At 31.5% G+C, this 19,591-nt stretch overlaps 1 protein-coding gene across 5 annotated transcripts in view; it reads left to right on the forward strand.

Moving 5' to 3' along the window:
• Positions 1 to 19,591, forward strand: part of emp (epithelial membrane protein) — a 453,476-nt gene that overhangs the window by 400,987 nt on the left and 32,898 nt on the right. For all 5 annotated transcript variants that reach the window (XM_072526105.1, XM_072526108.1, XM_072526106.1 and 2 more), the window contains 2 exons: positions 4,554 to 4,780; positions 16,525 to 16,694. In XM_072526105.1, coding sequence (XP_072382206.1) covers positions 4,554 to 4,780; positions 16,525 to 16,694 — 397 coding nt within the window. The remainder of the gene's footprint in view (positions 1 to 4,553; positions 4,781 to 16,524; positions 16,695 to 19,591) is intronic.

Below are 19,591 nucleotides of genomic sequence, written 5' to 3' on the forward strand. Positions count from 1 at the left end.
GAAACATAAAGACAGGAGTAAAGCAAAATACAAGGAACTACAGAGATTGATAGGAAAGAAAATAAAAGAGGCCAAATCCACCTGGCTTGTTAATCAATGCAGTGAAATAGAGGCATATGCTAAACAGTATGATAGCTTTAACATGCATAAGAAAATAAAGGAAATGACAAATACACTGAGAAAAAAGAAAGATGCCCTTCTGAAAGACGCAAATGGAAAAATCATTATAGAAATTAAAGAGAAATTAAAAAAATGGAAGACATACATAACAGATCTGTTTGAGGATAATCGGCAAGAACCGGAAGAAATCGACAGCGAAACGGGACCAGAGATCATAATAGAGGAAATCGAAAAAGCAATACGAAACGCAAAAACCGGAAAAATTGTAGGTCCAGACGAAATACCTGCGGAACTACTGAAATGTCTAGACGATGAAACTCTACCTGTACTTCTGGACCTATTTAATGAAGTATATAAAACTGGAAAAATCCCACAGGAATGGTTGGTGTCCACCTTTGTAGCAATACCAAAAACAGTATATGCCAAAGATTGTTCAGACTATAGGACAATATCACTAATAAGCCATACCCTCAAAATATTTCTAAAGGTGATTCATGGAAGATTATATAGAAAACTAGAAGATGATATGGATGATACTCAGTTTGGGTTCCGCAAGGGACTGGGAACGAGAGAGGCATTGTTTGCTTTTAATGTCCTCTCTCAAAGATGCTTAGATATGAACCTAGATATTTATTCCTGTTTCATCGACTTTGAGAAGGCATTCGACAGGGTCCGACATGAAAAACTAATAGAAATACTGAGAAACAAAGATATAGACAGACGAGACTTACGAATCATTATCAATATGTATTGGAATCAAAAGGCCAATATAAAGATAGAAGAACAAAAGTCCGAAAATATAGATATAAAGAGAGGAGTAAGACAGGGCTGTGTTCTGTCACCATTACTGTTTAACGTGTACAGTGAAGCCATATTCCAGGAAGCGATAGCGGATCTGGGTGATGGAATCTCTGTAAACGGAAGAATAGTAAATAACATAAGATTCGCTGATGACACCGTTATAATGGCAGACACCCTGGAATCGCTACAAGAATTGGTAAATAGAAGTAACGATTATTGCATTAGATACGGACTAAAAATAAATAAGAGAAAAACTAAATTTATGATTGTCTCAAAAACGCAACATGGAAATGAAAGATTAATGATAGAGCAAACCCAAAAACCCAAATTTTATCATTATTTTTTATAATTTCTTATTAAATACCAATTTCTTTGTTTATTAAATATATGCGATCGAAAGTTGAAGTTTGTAATTCACCTTCCATAAAAATAACGCTCTGGCATTTTTATGATTTGAAAATTGCTTATTTTATTAGGATTTATGACTCAAAATTACTTATAAGGTCTTTATGTATTAAACACTTTGATAATTTAAAAATGTGTTAATTAGATAGTACGTTAATTATGATTAATTAGATGATTTTTATGCACATGTGGCTCATTCCAAAAGATGATATAAAGCGATACATGACTAGGCGTTGCAACTAGAAATGATACTGCTGAAAACAGCAGTAGTATTAGATAATATTGTAATTGTTATTGTTAATACTCTTTTTAAAAGATAAATAGTCAACATATCATATACAAAAGTGGACAAAATATTTCTAAGTAGACTATTGTATGTCAGAAAAAAACATAATTCAAACTAAGAGCTGCAGGGTAATAGGGAGCTAACAATATAAATTGCTTACGCTGGACATTGGAGTGAAAAGCAAACCTAAACCATGAGAAAAAAATCTATTTAAAGTAATACTAGTAAAAAACTAAGCTGGAACATTTAAGGGAGTTCAAATAAAATTTTGAGAAATACAGACAGTATTAATTATTAGAGCAGTTTGAGAACAATAAGGTTCGGTGTTGAGTTCTCCTTAAGGATACTCTTGTGGACTTTACCTAGAGTATTCAGAAGAGAAATTGCTCTATATAATTTAGTGCTGCTTAGGGGTCTCCCTGGTTTAGTAATCGTGATTGTACTGGCCACTTTCCAAGGGGTAGGAAAGTAACACAGTATGCGGCATGCATTGATGATGTTGGTAAGCAGCGGGATTATACTCTCTGGGACTTTTTTAAAGCACTGGAGCCATAATTGTATGTTGTATAATATGATCAAAATACTGTGGAGGGTTATGTCCTCCACTCTCTTATTGATAATAGAAAGGCTTCAATGCCAAATGAGGAAACAAAATAAGTACAGGCGATAGCAGAATACAAAATAACGGCTAAGATAAATAAAATGTTAGAGGTCATATAATTTCTGGAAGATCTTTGTTATATTACTGGTCGTATTGTAGCAAATTGGCTTATTGATTGAAGAAAAATAACTTTTTGCGATAAACTCATTTTTATCACGAAATCTTAATTATATGGACATGGACAAGTCCTGATAATCACATTAAGAATAAAATCGATTACATCTTATCAATAAACACTTTAAATGCATGGCAGTCATAAATGGATTTTCTACAGGTAGCGATCAGAGACTGGTCCAAGTAAAGATGAACATCAACAGAAAATTTAAAACAAAAGGAAAATTAGAAAAAATTTAAACAAATTAAGGTTAGGAAAATAAAAACTTATAATTGAACTGTTATCTCTTCTTCAATAACGAAAGTTTCTCCTAGAACAAAGAAAAAGAAAAACGGCAGAATGTAAGGGGATACATAAAAACATTAATACAGTAGCAAAATATACAATAATTTAAGAACACACGATAAGAAAACTTCGAAAAAAGAAATAAAATTAAATTAGGATATTTTCTTCTTGAAGTACCATATACGTTAAGAAGATTGGTTGGATTGGATATATTCAACGTTGATAACGTGACCCATCCATAAAATCTTCAAAATCCTTCCCGTTTTCTCATAGTAGGCGTTAAATAATTGAGTAGAATAGTAGTAGAATATAAATCCCGTTCTGACTTCCATTATAATTTTGAATTTTTTGCATATTTCTCGTTAAATTTTTACTCGCTGATCGAAGTAGAGCATTAGCAAGTGTTTAAGTGCATAGGTTTTAATTTAAGTAAAAGTTTATCTGGGACAGGTATTAAACTATTAAGAGAGCTTCAGCCCATTTCTATTTTTTTATGTAGATAAGAAATTCATCTAACGATGTTTGGGCGTAAGATTAGTTCGTCGAACTCATGGTTTGTTTTACTTCTCCACTTATCGTTAATATAGGGGGTTGGTCCAAATATTTTTCTTATTATTTTGCATTCAAAGATTCTTAATCGCTCATTTCTAGCCTTATAATTGTTTTTAGCTTGTATAAAAGCACTTATTACTGATAATACTTTCTTACTTGCAATTCCTGGCTAAAATTCTTCTTCTTCTTTTATTCAGGTATATGGACTGTTTTTCTTAAATCTTGCCCTAATTATATTAAAAGATTATGACTTCATCTCTTTCTAGGTAGATATATGTTTCTTCTTTCGATCAATGACTTCGGAAACGCTTTGGTAGTATAGTGGTAGGAGTGTCAAACTGCTTAGCGTAAAAACTCATTAGTCGTGAGTTTGTATCCTAATGAGATAGATATTTTTATTTAAAAGATATCTCTTCTTTATCGGATCGGTACTCATCCGAGTTACCGCTGTAACAAGCAATATTTGTTTGTCATTATATTCGTGTTTGCTTATACATTGCACCTACTAATTTATTTTGTCTAATATGATAAATAGTAATGTTCTTGCCATTTTATATTAAGCCTTTGAAGAGGGAACTACTATTCGTATAAGTGGTCTTTTAACTGTAAGTTTTCTTAAGCTGGATCTAATTCTGTGCGTTTTTTAATTGTCGAGTTGTTAAATTGTCGATTTAAACTCTAAAAATATTCTACTTTTCTCAATGTTTCTTCAACAAATCGTAACCATGAAACGATTCAATACTTTAAACTTTAGAGGCTAAATTCATGGGTTCCAAGTATTGGAACAACAAATTGTCGTAAGTGAATATTTTGATCTGAAGTAAAAGAACGTTTATTTAAAATAACTTAGATAAATAGAATCAATAAGTTAATTTAAGTGTGTATTTCTAGGAGTACATATAATTTTGATCTGGTTAATGTTCAGGCCAACTTTAGAGGCTTCTCTTTAGAGGCTTCTCTTTATAGATAATTGTGTATTAATGTAGTCCGTAAAATCTGGTAATAGATATATACATTTTTTTGGTAAGAGATTTAAAAATACTATAGACAAAATTCCCTTTTGCTACTCTACATTTTTAATATTAAATGCATATATTTAGACTGTTTGTTTATTTACATCTAATAATTATTATACTTTATTAAAGAAAATCATTCTGGGCAAAAAGACATACGAGTTACATTAATTATTATTTAAATCTTAACTAATGTGAGTAAATACTAAAAGATTCTGAAAGAGTATAAGTGCAAAATCATCGTTTTAGAATGTAACTAAATATTAACAAAAACAGTATGTTTTGCTTAATCAATAACATATTTTTTTTTTTTAGAAAAATGGTACTTCCCCAGATAATATTACCATTTTTACAGGAGTGGACGACATAACAAAGTACGGTATTATCGAAAGTGTCAACGGAAGAACTAATTTAAGTCACTACGGTACAGATCAATGTAACAGCCTTGAAGCTTCTGACGGTTCTATCTTCCCTCCACATATGACTAAGAACACCACTTTGTACATTTTTGACAAGGATCTGTGTCGAAGATTGCCATTAGTGTAAGTACAATTATTATACTTTTAAATTGTTACTAGATATATATACATATATATATATATATATATATATATATATATATATATATATATATATATACACACACTCAAAAATGTTTTGCATATTATCTGTAACGCCACTGAACGTTTCTCATTTGAAATTTTTTGCACTGACTTTGTGTTGTCTACTAAATTAATGTATTTTATTGCTTGTTTTTTGTTTCTTAATCGTCGTAAAGATTCTCGGTATTCATATTGCTTTCATCAGTTTTCGAAAACCGATATTTGTAAAAATTGGTTTGCGTTTTATTCACTTTGTAGTGAACAATATGAATAGATAAGTGATATCTGAGTTCAACAGAGCTAGAATCGTTACTTTGATTGAGGAAGGCCACACATAAGTCGACGTTGCTGTCCGGGTTGGAGTTATTCAGAGTGATGTGTCTCGGATTGTGAAAAAATATCGAGAGACGAATTCTGTTAGCGATCGTCCAAAAAGCGGAAGAGCCAGAATTACTACCAATGTTCAAGAACTCTATTTAACGTTAACTGCCCAGAGAAACCCCTCTATGACTGCCCCAGCTATTAGAAGAGAGCTCCATCAAGCTCATAATATTGTAATTTGCGATCAGACTATTAGAAACAGGTTACATTCAGTGAATTTATTTACAAGAAGACCATTGTTTGTACCAGAGCTTACGTCAGAGCAGAAAAGGACTCGACTGAAATGGGCCAATGAATATTTTCAACGGCATGACAACAGATGGGGAAACGTATTATTTTCTGATGAAAACAAAATAAGCCTTTTGTCGGATAATCCCAGAATTAGGATTTGGAGGAACTCAAATCGACAGGATAGACTTAACCAAGCTGTCCAAAGAGTCCCATATCAAGGTGGCTCCATAATGTTTTGGGGCGGCATCATGCTAAATAATAAAACTCCTTTAATTAATATTGTTGGTAACATGAATGGACGAATTTATATTGATACCATTCTTAGGCCTGTTGTACGCTTGTGGCGAGGAGCTGTTGGTCCATAATTTATTTTTATGGACGACAATGCGCCTTCCCATCGTACGAGACATGTGGCAGATTTTTTAGCGACAGAAGATATCATCAAATTACAATGGCCACCTTGCTCACCTGACCTCAATCCCATTGAGCACGGATGGGATATGCTCAAAAGAAAAATTCAGTCCCGGCAGCCACTCTCAAGGACACTACTAGACCTTAGAATAGCAGCAATTGAAGAATGGGGCACCATGGACCAGAACTACATTAATACACTTATAAGAAGCATGGACATCGCATTCAGTCTTGCATTCATGCAAGAGGTGGAAATACGGCATATTAAGTATAAGTTCCTATATCTGTACAAATTTAAAAAAATATATTTATAATACATATTATAAATAATAATAATAAATTGTTAATCCTTTAAATTTTGTTTATTGTTTTTTTCAAAACATACAATTTTATATATATAATAAAGTATTTTGTTAAAAAAAAATAGAGGGCACCAGATTTGGTGGATAATTTTGAAAATATTACATTATGCAAAACATTTTTGAGTGTGTATATATATATATATATATATATATATATATATATATATATATATATATATATATATATAAAATAAAGTTTTATTTTGAGGTTGCAGTCATTAATAGGGCAGGAAAGTAAAACTCTTTGTTCTTTATTCAAGCTTTCGCAAAATTTATTTGCTTCTTCAGGATATGCTAAAATATGGTAACAGTAAATACAACGAAATTAGAACTAAATAGCATTGTATAAAACTAGTAAAAAAGAAAAACTTACAACATGAGGTTAATCCATTAAATTTTCAAATTTGCAAAACATTAAAACTTAACTTATTTTAAAAATTATACAGTTATGTAAGTACAATATTCCAATTTAATTTAATTTTGTAAAAATTCATTTTGACATTGATTGTTTGATTTATGTCAGAAAGACACTCGTTTCTGTTTATTATATTTTTTGTTGTTGATAACTAGCTCTTGATTGTTATTATGGTTACGTACAAAGTGATTTTCTGACTATAAATATTAGAATTTCAAAAAATTTAAATATTCATATTTGGCGCCACTTTGTACGTAACCATAATAACAATCAAGAGCTAGTTATCAACAACAAAAAATATAATAAACAGAAACGAGTGTCTTTCTGACATAAATCAAACAATCAATGTCAAAATGAATTTTTACAAAATTAAATTAAATTGGAATATTGTACTTACATAACTGTATAATTTTTAAAATAAGTTAAGTTTTAATGTTTTGCAAATTTGAAAATTTAATGGATTAACCTCATGTTGTAAGTTTTTCTTTTTTACTAGTTTTATACAATGCTATTTAGTTCTAATTTCGTTGTATTTACTGTTACCATATTTTAGCATATCCTGAAGAAGCAAATAAATTTTGCGAAAGCTTGAATAAAGAACAAAGAGTTTTACTTTCCTGCCCTATTAATGACTGCAACCTCAAAATAAAACTTTATTTTACATAACGTGTCAGTCAATAATACCTAACTACTTTATATATATATATATATATATATATATATATATATATATATACATATATATATATACATATATATATATATATATATATATATATATATATATATATATATATATATATATATATATATATATATTCAACCGATTATACAGACCCGAAACGCATAGGTATACCGACGTTACCAGTCCAAAATTGACGTTACCAGACCCGCAAACGGGTCTGGCAACGTTTTCTTCATATGCATTTACATATCATATGCATCCCCGTACATGCCACTAAATTTTTAGAGAATTTTATTTGGGACTGGTATGACGGTTACACACCACATTATACACAGTTTTAGTTCAAATGATAATTGTGAAGAGGAAGCGCAGTTCATTTCTGTATATCGTATATAATTTAAATTCCTTCTTACAACCTCTAAGACTTTCTCAGATCCAAAAAATGGCAACGCTGTATGTTAGTAGTTACTGTTATTTAAATATTTTTAAAGGTATCAAATATCAAATCATTACTCATCTGTACATACTACAGACTATCGACACGTTTTTAGACCCTACGTTGTTAAAACGATTATTATAGGCACATTCGAAACGATTAGATAAAGTAATTATATAATATTCTTACTTGCTGTCATATACTTTTTATTTTTAATTATTTATAAGACTTACTTATTTGAAGACAAAAAAAAACGCATCAACCTCTCAGGGTTATTAGCGTTACAATAGGTTTATACAATTAATAGTTTTACATGTAGGTTTCAGTAATAATATAAATAATTAAATTTCGTTTAGTAAATTGATGTCCTCTAGGGAATTAAACAGTTTTTGGAGGTCACTGTTCCCATTGAAGGCACTTTTAAGTGAGGTCGGGATGCAATGTTTCTTTCGTTCACTTTTATATTTATCGTGTTTTACAGATAAGTCAGAGTTGCAAATTTCACAAATTGGCTTGTTTCTTCTCTTCAGCAAGCATTCGTGTGTGATTTTCGTATATCCGATACACAAACGTGTCACTATCACTTGTTCTCTTCACTTCCTTGATTTTGATTTCCATGGTTGTCCACTTTCGTTTATTCCTAGTAATTTACTTGGGGTACTTTTCATTTGTCTTGCCAAGTTCTTGTAATCTTGTTTGAAATGAGTTTTTATCTGTGTCTATCGTAATATTAAATATTCTTGATTTTGGATTACTTGTAGCATTTTTAACTGGCGCGTCAACATTTTCGTTTCCTTTTATTCCTTTATGTGACGGGACCCACAAAAATTTCAACTCAGTGTTTTCGTCTAGGATTCTTTTAAGCTCTATTTTAATGAGAAGTAGAAGGGGATAGTTGCAATAAAGCTGTTGTATGGCTTTAAGCGAACTAAGAGAGTCACTGATTATTATCCTTTTTTGCTTATTTTCCTGATGTATGTGAATAATAGCTTGTAAGATGGCAAATAATTCAGCAAAGAAAATAGTGGTGATGTCTGGTAATTTAAAAGAGGCTGAGAATTGTTTTGAGTACAGAGCAGCTCCTACTCCTTCGACGTTTTTTGAAGCGTCGGTATAAATTTCATTCACACCACTATTTGAATTTATTATATGATGGAATTCTTGTTGTATGATAGTTGTTAAGGTTTCTGCTTTGTTGAATTGTGCTAGGCTAAGATCAGGATAGGTCATAGTTGTTTGGAAATTGAAAATTGGTGTTGACTAAATGTTTTTATACTGTGATAAAAGGGAGGATGTGTTCGAGAAGTTGAATCAAATTTAGTTGAGAAACGGTCAGCAAATACATTGTGAATTACAAGTTTGTTTTGGTTTGCCCAAACTGCAGCGGCATAACATAGACTTAGGTATTGCCTTCTGTGGGAGATAGGGAGTTCTCCAGATTCACAACGAAGGCTTTAAATCGGGCTAGAATGGTAGGCCCCAAGAGAAATTCAAATAGCTATATTGTGAATAGTATCTAAAGTTTTAAGTAGTGTTTTTTTTGGCCAAGTTGTATACAGTAGACCCGTTATCTAATTTTGAGTGAATTATAGCTCTGTATATGTGAAGTAAGCATGAGTAGTCGGCTCCTCAGTTGTTAAAAGCAAGTGATCGTAGTAAATTTATCCTAGGTTGGCAGGATTTGTATAATTAATTTCTAAGTTAGTTTACGATCAAAAATCATTAATGAGAATTTAATTGAGTGTTCAAAGAAATTTTCTCTTGTAGTTTAATCTCTGTTGTTCTCAGATGCATAGATGGCTATTATACTCAGAGGTTTGTCTTCTAGTCTAATTTTTACTGCTACTATTCGTTCGAAGACTTATTTACGTGCATGTACATTTATTTACGTGCATGTACATGGTGTAAAAATTTTCTATGTATTAACAGGGCGACTCCTTCTTTGGCTCTCGTTTCTCTCACTACACCACTATAAATCATGAGAAACCCATCCAGCATGATTTAATCCTTTGGTTTTTTCTTGGTTTCTTGTAGTACACATATATCTATATTTTTTTCTATAAGCTCTTTCGTAATTTCTTGTTCTCGAATGTTTAATAGATTTTACGTTCAAAGTACCGATTAGAAGTATATTTTTTTTCGAAGTTTTTCATAAATTCGTTGTCCTTTTTCTCGCATTGGTCTTCGTCGTTAAATCAGTCCTGTTCCGAGGCATAATCCTGTTTCTATGAGCTGTATGGGTTTAATATCTATCAGTAGGGTGCTAACCTGGCTGTAAACCCCGTCCTCCTTTATCCGGGCTTGGGACCGGTAACAATTCTGTTACTTTAAATGGGTGTTGCTGTAAGTATTTAGTAGGCATATAAAATTATGATTCTTTTAGAAGTTCTCTATCATTTTGCTTTTATAAAACTTGCGTTCTGAGTCCTATATTGTATTGTGGTCATTAAAGTTGCCAACGAGAATGATTTTACATCAACAGCTTCAATATTTGTGATTGAAGGCAGACGAAGAACAATTAAATTAATTAAAATAAAAATTAAGGCAGCGTCGCCACTGGCTCTTGTAAATGTCGTTCCGGGCTGTCGTTCTTTTGGAGGCTACCATTTGGTAGATTTCAACAGTTTTGAGGTATGGATTATGGAAATATTTGAGGTTTTTTTCTAAAGACACAATACATTTGATAAAAATATCCGAAATTAGCGGCTATATTCTCTTAATAATAAAAAGGGGGAAAAGATAGGAAAATACTTAATAGAAGTAATTTTGTGACTGTTGGGAGAAGACGGAATCTTTATCCATCACTTGGGTACTCTAATGTTTGTTATGTTACGATAGATTTAGTATAAGTCTAAAATTTTTTAGATTTTGGGTTATCTTTGATTTTGGTTTGTAAGCAGGAAAATATGTTTTTTATTGATCGCTTTATAGGTAAGGGTAAGATAAATCTAAAACATGTTAAAAAGGAAGCCTTTAACGTAAAAGTCGATTTTATAGCTTCTTCCTCGGGGTTGTTTTTGTTGAACGTATTCTCGTTATAAAAAGCAACGGCCTTTTTCGTTACAATAAGCTTTAGGTACTAACAAATCTCCCACTAAATTTTACTAACACAAAAAACAACAAAAAATTAAAAAAAAAACACTAAATCCAAAAAAAAAACTAAAAAACACAAAAATTCACAAAAAAATTATAAAAACAAAAAATGTCACGGGAGAGGCCACCCCGATCTTCGAGACTACAACTTGGACGCTGACCAAGGTGCAAGCTCCGGGATCTTCGCTTTTACACTACTCTGCATAACATCACGTTAAGAGATCAGATGATAACGGGAGAAAGTCGCTTAACGACACCTCGTGTAATTATTAGGCTACATTTATGGGCACCTTCATTACACAGAGTGCGCATAAATATAGTAAGTTCGCAGTAACCTTGAAAAAGCAGTCAGCCCTTATGAGAAATCACCTTCAGTGCTCATAAGGGAGGGAGGGGGTTTGACTGCAAAAGCGAAAGCGTTACAATAAAATTTTCACCCAATCTTAATAATCTTCTTTGATAACTATTGTTCCTTCCTCAGTTAGAGTTAATTTGGAAAATGATTCTGTGTTTAATTTTATAATTTTTTTAATGTATTTAAATGGTTCTCTGGTGTCGGTGGTGACATAAGTTCGGGCTTATTTAAAATGCTAAAGGCTAGAAATAAAGAAACAGGATATGAATGGTTGACTGGATTTATGAATACGCATCCACAATTATCACTTCGTTCTCCACAGCCAACAAGTCTCAATCGGGACACAAGATTTAATAAGGTAAATGTTATGAAATTTTTTGAAAACCTAACCAAATTTTTAGCAAAATATCCTGACATAGGACCCGAATCAATATACTGATGAAACGGGTTTGACTAATGTCTATAAACCTAAAAAAAAGTATTTCCGCCAAAGGTGAGAACAAGATAGGAACAGTTACTTGCGGAGAACTAGGAGAAACTGTCACATTATGCAGTGGCATTAACGCGATTGTTAACCATATTTCACCGTTCATGATTTTCCCCCTCAAAAACTGCTAAGCTGGAATGATCAACAATAGCCAACCAGGAACTATTGGTGTTACCCATGAAAGTGGATGGATGGCCGCAACAAACTTGTAAAATATTTACATTTCCAAGAATATGCAACGTCATCATAGGAAAGTAAATGCCTTCTAATCATGGATAATCATGATAGTCATAATAAGTTTAGATGCAATTAATTTCGCCAAAAATAATGGAGTTATATTATGGACCTTACCACCCCACACGTCAAACATATTGCAGCCTTTGGACTGTACTCGTACAGTATACGGATCGTTAAAAAGTTACCACAACGCAGCTTGTGATAATTGGATCCCATATTATCCCGGTCGAACCCTGACCATCTATGAAATCGCGAAGTGTCCCGGTAGTGCTTTTCCATTAGCATTCTCAAGAAGGAATATTTTAAGTGGATTTCGAGTAACGGTAATCTGGTCTGTGAATACATACTAATATACATTTCGATTTTAAAATTTTATTTTTCCTTCGTTTACATTTATTATACCTAATTAATTAGGTATTAATATTACTTATAATAAATATCCATAGCTATAAGTGTTTTACAGAAACGATGCAAATGAAGACCTAGCTGAAGTGAAGACGCGTTTCGACAGGGTTGAAAGTTTGTTTTCGGAAATTAAATATTAATAGTTATAAGTTTTTATTTTCATTTGAATCCATATTATTATTTAATAGATTTTTCATTTGTCAAAGAAATATCAAAAAACATAATCATTAACATATGTTTCTAAAACACGTCAATGTCTAGACTCAATAATGTAAGTACTAGATTGCAATTTTTTATTTTAGCTTAGTACAATACATTAAATATGAAATATTTACTAGCAAATAAAAAAAAAATAAAAAAAGAAAGTGTTTTTAATAAATACCAGTTAATGAATATAAAATACAAAAATATCTTTAGTCATTTGTTAGGCGTTCTTAATTTCTTTGCACCTTGTTTTATAAAGTTCTTATTTTCCACTCACATTAATAAATTTTATATTCATTGTATTGCATTTAACGTTTCAATTCAAAAAGAAAATTGTTTATTAAATATGAAAATTCAGGATAATAGTGACCAAAATTAATTAAACATATATTATGTGTTTTATTTAGATAATGCCAGCAAAACCCTAAAATATGAATAGGACTATATCTTTAACTATTATGTAAAATGCCTTTATTTACATTATTTGCATATTAAACATATTTTTAAATATCAATATAATAGTTTTTAGGGATAAATTTCGATGTTTTTCGCAGTATGACACGCATAAATACACAATTTTTCTTTTATTGGTTTTTGAATGGAGCCGGAAAAGTATATTTATAAAAACATAAACAGTTATCACTCCAAGTTTCACTGCTGTGTATTTAATACACAAATCATATGTTCAAGCGATTGAAATTTGAGCTTGTTGGTTAAAATAAACTAAAAATACCTATTGAAACTTTTTAAAAAATTTTAAGGAACGACTTGACCTTAAACTTGATTTATATTTGAGAAATAAATTGCGGGAATTTCTGTTTATAGTAACTAAACCTAAAATTGCTGTTCTTTGCGTTCCTTAAATAAATATTGTAGTTAATATGATTAACTCTATTTTTATTAAAAAGTACGTTTACAGAAATAAGCCCCTATAAATGTGTTAATAAAACGATTGTATATACCGTAATTAATCTATATTAATTGCAATTGATGGCAACTTGTATGCCCGCCATTTGGAGTAAACAAATCCTTTCAGATGTTTTATATAAATTTTAATATTTTATGAACAACTTTCGGTTAAGAAGTCAAAACGTCAAATAATTTTAATTCGAATTATTGTGGCTTAAACCCATAAACATATTTTTTAATGTAAACGTGCTCGAAGTCAAAAGTTTTAGAACTAAACCTTTATTTATGTATGTTATATATTTAAGCGGGTTCTAATAATTTGTTTTTAGTGGTGTCAAAAAATAATATTGCCTACCTCAGTCGTCAAAGAGCCTGTATTATTTTCATCTTCTGAATTATGAAATTCATATACATCTGTAAAACACTAATATTAGTAAATTATATCACTTATATTATAATATCACCTACCCTTTAAATTATTTTGAGCTAGTTGAACTAACATTTTACTACGTTGGCTCATCTTGGAAAACATATAACGAACTTTAACTTCCGCTAATAACTAACAAGTAAACCACAAAACGCACACTACCAATCATTTTAGCGCCAAAAAATTTGGCAACATTGCGGGGACTGGGTCCGTCCAGTGAATGATACTTTTTCATATATAAGGGTCTGGGAAAACGGTTTTTTTATAAATTTTTTACCCCTCTCAAGTTCCCTTGAATTAATACAATAAAACCACCTAAAAAATACAATATATACTTCTTTTAACATTATATTTCAACTGGGTCTTAGGTGGGTCTGTTAAGTATCTTGGGACTGGTAGAGATAGTTGAATCAAGATATATATATATATATATATATATATATATATATATATATATATATATATAATATATATATATATATATATATATATATATATATATATATATATATATAATATATATATATATATATATATATATATATATATATATAATATATATATATATATATATAATATATATATATAATATATATCTTATATACTAAAACGGTAAGCCCTTTTCTTGTCCACCACTTGACTCAAAAACCATATTAGATAATTAAAATATTCTTTGGGAATATTATTAGTATTACGTATGAGATTGTCAAGATATACTTTTGGTACAAAAATTCACTTCCGGTTTTGAGATGACCGGAAGTTAAAATTGACTTTAAGTTTTAGACCCCACAATGTATATATGGATCGAAAGGTCTCGTCGAGCCGAATCTAAATATGTACTTCCGGTTGCGATCCGACACCGGAAGTGACCCTAAACGCGCATAAAACGTCAAGATAGAGCAAATCTGACACCGGATTCGTGATAGCATGCAAAATTAACTGCTAAATGATATCCATGTCGACATTTGATGAACTAAAAATTGCATTCCGGTTTTGAGGTCGACTTCCATAATCACTTTTTTTTTACTTGCATTATTATTGATGAATGTTATGTATATAATTGCTTATATTGTTTGCATTGATCTCTTAATTTTTCTCGCAAAATAAAAATTTCATTTAAAAAACTCGATGTCGAGTTGGTCCGCTAGTATATATATATATATATATATATATATATATATATATATATATATATATATATATATATATACATATATACATATATATATATATATATACATATATACATATATATATATATATATATATATATATATATATATATATATATATAGATAATATATATAAATATATATATATATATATAATATATATAAATATATATATATATATATATATATATATATATATATACATATATATATATATATACATATATACATATGTATATATATACATATATACATATATATATATATATATATATATATATATATATATATATATATACATATATATATATATATATATATATATATATATATATATATTTATATATATATATAAATATATATATATATATATATATATATATATATATATATATATATATATATATATATATATGTATATATGTATATGTACATATATATATATATATGTATATATATATATATATATATATATATATATATATATATATATATATATATATATATATATATATATATATATATATATATATATATATATATATATATATCGAGAAAAGGAGTACGACCGTCAATCCAATATAAACTAAGGAACACTCGAAGAGTGGAGGGTTTTTCGGTCAAAGTGGAGAAATAAAAGACAAAGAAGGTGGCTACTTCATCTATTTATTGAAGACGTTTCGCTTTCTGCTCAGAAAGCATCATCAGTTCATCTAAAAAGAACAATATGAAAAACCAAATATCCATAGAGAAGTTAAAACATGTGTATTACCTTACAAAGACATGTAGCAGTCAATGATATTAAATGTGTGAAAAAGTTTACGATACTGGACATTTAGAGATAAAGTTGTATAAACAATTAATTGAAACTAGGTATAGTTTACAAATTAACAGACTTAGCACAGCAAAAGAACATGTGATAATCATACATGTATATAAAAAATTATTGTAAAAAACTGAAGTAAAAAACATTAAAATTGATATGTAGAGAACTAGAAAGATCATGAGATGCACTTCCAACAATTTATTTATAATCAGTTAAAGTTTAATTTTGACTTTAGGTAACATTATTGAGTTATTTAAGAATAAAATATAGTATTTAAAAGTGAAAAATGAAGTTACTAGTCTTTAGCTTACTGAATGCCGCAGGTAAATAAATTAACAGGTGTAACACCCACGCCAACAACGTGAAAAGACATTGGCCTTGAGGTCAAAATATGACAGAACAGCAAGGCGAAATACCAACCTCTATAAGTGCAATAGTGCAATAGAGCGGTATATTTAAAGAGTATGATAAATTTGGGTGACAACTTGTCATTAAAAAGCCAAAAAATGGCTTTTTTTGGCTTGAAAAAAAATCTGAAGGTAGTGTTTTTACCCTCGGAATATCAAATTATGCGTAAGCGTACGTAACTAATAAATTTATAGTTATTAGATATATTACTTATATTACTTATTATCTTTTAACTTTTAGATTTGACAAAGAGGTTCTAGCAAGTAGTAATGAAGTACCTGCTTATAGATTTACCCCACCTAAAAATGTATTCGGAAGTGTAGAGGAAAACCCAGAGAACGCCTGCTTCTGTTCTCAGGGTCCACCATGCACACCGTCTGGATTCTTCAACGTATCGCTCTGTCAGTATGGTATGTATCATTAAATATAAGTTTATAATTTGGTTTATAAGTTAATATATTACAAATAAATAATACAAATAAAGAAATCTTTATTTTCTAATTAGGTATTCTGTATACTAAACAAAATATGAGCTAAATCAAGACACTATAATATTAAAATATACTGAAAATATTAAATATTATATTTAGGGAGGTCAGGATTTAAGACGAAAATTAGAACAGTAGAACTGAGAAGAAAAAACATAAAAGTGCATCGTGGTTTTAGATAACTCTCGCAATAAAATTTTTAATCATGATTAAGGTTAAAGTAAATGTAACAATTTAAATAGCCCTGTTAAAACACAAACACACACACACACACACACACACACACACGCACGCAGTGATTAACTCTGCCCCTAGGAACATGTTTATACCAGTGTAAGACTGGGATCCACATGTCCGAATATCAAACCGGTCACACTTCGCTAATCGAAGTGGTACCTATCTGACCCCCAGGCTTTTCCTCGACCCCTCCTTATCTTACGTGACTTACGTGAGGAGGATTATGATTTGAAAGTTACTTAGGGTGCTCTTGGTAATGAGACACCCTCTGTTTTTAATGACTGTGATTAGGCCACCGAACTGTAGGAGTAGCACACATATCGGCTTTTTTCCCTATTTACTTTACTGACTCTATTGAAGTTACTCTAACTTGACTTCGGAACTTGGTGTCCCTAAAAAAGAAAAGAAAAAGCGTGTGTCCCGAACAGAGAGCCACCAGCCTGGGCTGATAACTCTCTGTCCGAAAAATGTGTATGCTCGTTCACTCAGCCACTGAATTGGCAAAAATAAATTTGTTCTCCTCGCTGGCTGGGTCTTCGAATGGGGTCCGGCCACCGAGCCCATGTATGCCGCACATGGCCTCGGTGCTCAGATTTCGCGTTAGGATCTGCAAACGATCTTCCTGAGGGGCCTATGCCTAAGCGGCTTGTTTATAAAAGGTCTGACGGTCTGACGCCAGACTGTGACTGAATTGCTACAATCATTCAAACTCTCTTGATTGGTTGCAGCAATTCCGCCTCATTTTTTTGGTGCTCACTGTATAAATATTCTTTTAGCTACTCTGTGACTATCTAATTTCTTCATCTATTCTTCTTATATCTATATCCAGTAAGTTGTTGTTTCGGCCGTCTGTGCACCGTTCTTCTGTTTACATCGTAATCTGTCAACTCTCTAAGTATTCTGTTGGGATGGTTTCTGAGTCCATTAAAAATGCCGTGTGCTCTTTCATCCATTCTCCTTAGTATTCTTTTCTGACCAGAGTCTCTAAATAGGTATCTCAATGGGACATATTTAGGTAATTTAGGGCTTCTCTGATCATCCATTTTTGGGCTGTTTGGATCTTTTTTTGTTGCTCTTGCATGTATGTCTCCATGCGGCAGATGCATATGTTAGTGAGGGTAGTATTATGCTGTTAGCTACTCTCATTTTTGTTTTAAAACGAAGTTTGCTCTTTCTACCTATTAGCGAAGAACGTTGACTTCTTAGTGCTTTCGTTTTGTAGACTGCTTGCTTTACTTGCTCAGTAAATGTGAGTTTTCTGTCTTGTGTTTGTACATAGCGGCCTGTGTTTTATCGGGGTTCAGGGCAATTTTACACTTTATGCACCATTTCTGCAATATATTTAGAGCGCCTTGCAGGTGGCTGGGTTAGGTTCTCTACTGCTAGCTGCTATGGCTGTGTCGTCCGCGTACATACTAACCAGTGTTCTGGGGTCTGTTGGAGTATCAGCTGTGTAGATAGTATATAAGTACGGCGATAGCACCGCTCCCTGAGGCACTCCAGCTTCCAGGGCTCCGAGCTCGGATAGGGTTGGTCCTATTCGAACTCTGAACCTTCTGTTAGCTAGGTAGGGGCAAGGAGACATGTCATCGCCTCACAGTAGCCTAGGTTGCTCATTTTATAGAGCAGACCTTGATGCCATACTCTATCAACAGCTTTACTCACGTCGAGGAACGCCGTTGCTGTGTACAACTTTTCGTTAAAGCCTTTGGTAATGAATTCTGTCAGCCTTAGAACCTGCAGTTCGCAGTAGTGTTCGGTCCTAAATTCGAACTGAGCCTCTGGAATAGATCCCACAGCTTGTGATTCTTCATTGAGTCTAGTTAGTATGACCCTTTCTGCTACTTTGCTTACTGATGATAGTAGGCTAATAGGTCTGTAGTTTTGTGGAAAAGTGCAGTTTTTTTCCGGTTTCGCTATCATAATCACGTGAGCTTCCTTCCATCTGTCCATAAGTCAAGTATCTTAACTTTAGTATACTGTGTATGATGTTTGTGATGTATACTATTGCTTTCGCCGGTAGGTTTTTGAGGGCTCTGTTTGTGATGTTGTCCGGTCCTGGTGCTTTTTTTGCATTTGACATATTTATTAAACCCTTGTTTTCTTCAAGGTAGGTGTGTACAATTCTTCCCTTTTTTCTTTTTAGCCTTCTGGTTATGTTTTCTACTTCTTCTGTGAAGTCGATATCTTCGTAGTGGTGTTCGTTGTTCCTGCAGGCTTTTTCTATTTCATCTTTTAGGACTTCTGCTTTGTCTTGTTCGGTGTAGGTATACTATACCGTTTTCCCCGTGTAGTGGTGGAATGGGTTTTTGGTCTTTACGTTACGTAGTATTTTTGATAGCTTCCAGAACGCGGATTTGTTTGGATTTAGTTCCTGGATATAGGTGTCCCAGCTTTCGTTTTTGTGGTTTTGCAGTTGTCTTTTGACTTCTCTGTTTAGCTCGTTTGCAATCCTTTTGTCTTCTTGAGTCCTAGTTCTGTACGCCCTGCGTCTTCTTCTATTTTTCTTTTTGATTAGGTCTTTTAGTTCTATGCTTATGTCCCTGAATCTTCCTTTTTTTGTTGTTATTTCTTCTTATTTG

This window comes from Diabrotica undecimpunctata, chromosome 3, assembly GCF_040954645.1.
Source record: "Diabrotica undecimpunctata isolate CICGRU chromosome 3, icDiaUnde3, whole genome shotgun sequence".
NCBI classification, from domain to species: domain Eukaryota; kingdom Metazoa; phylum Arthropoda; class Insecta; order Coleoptera; family Chrysomelidae; genus Diabrotica; species Diabrotica undecimpunctata.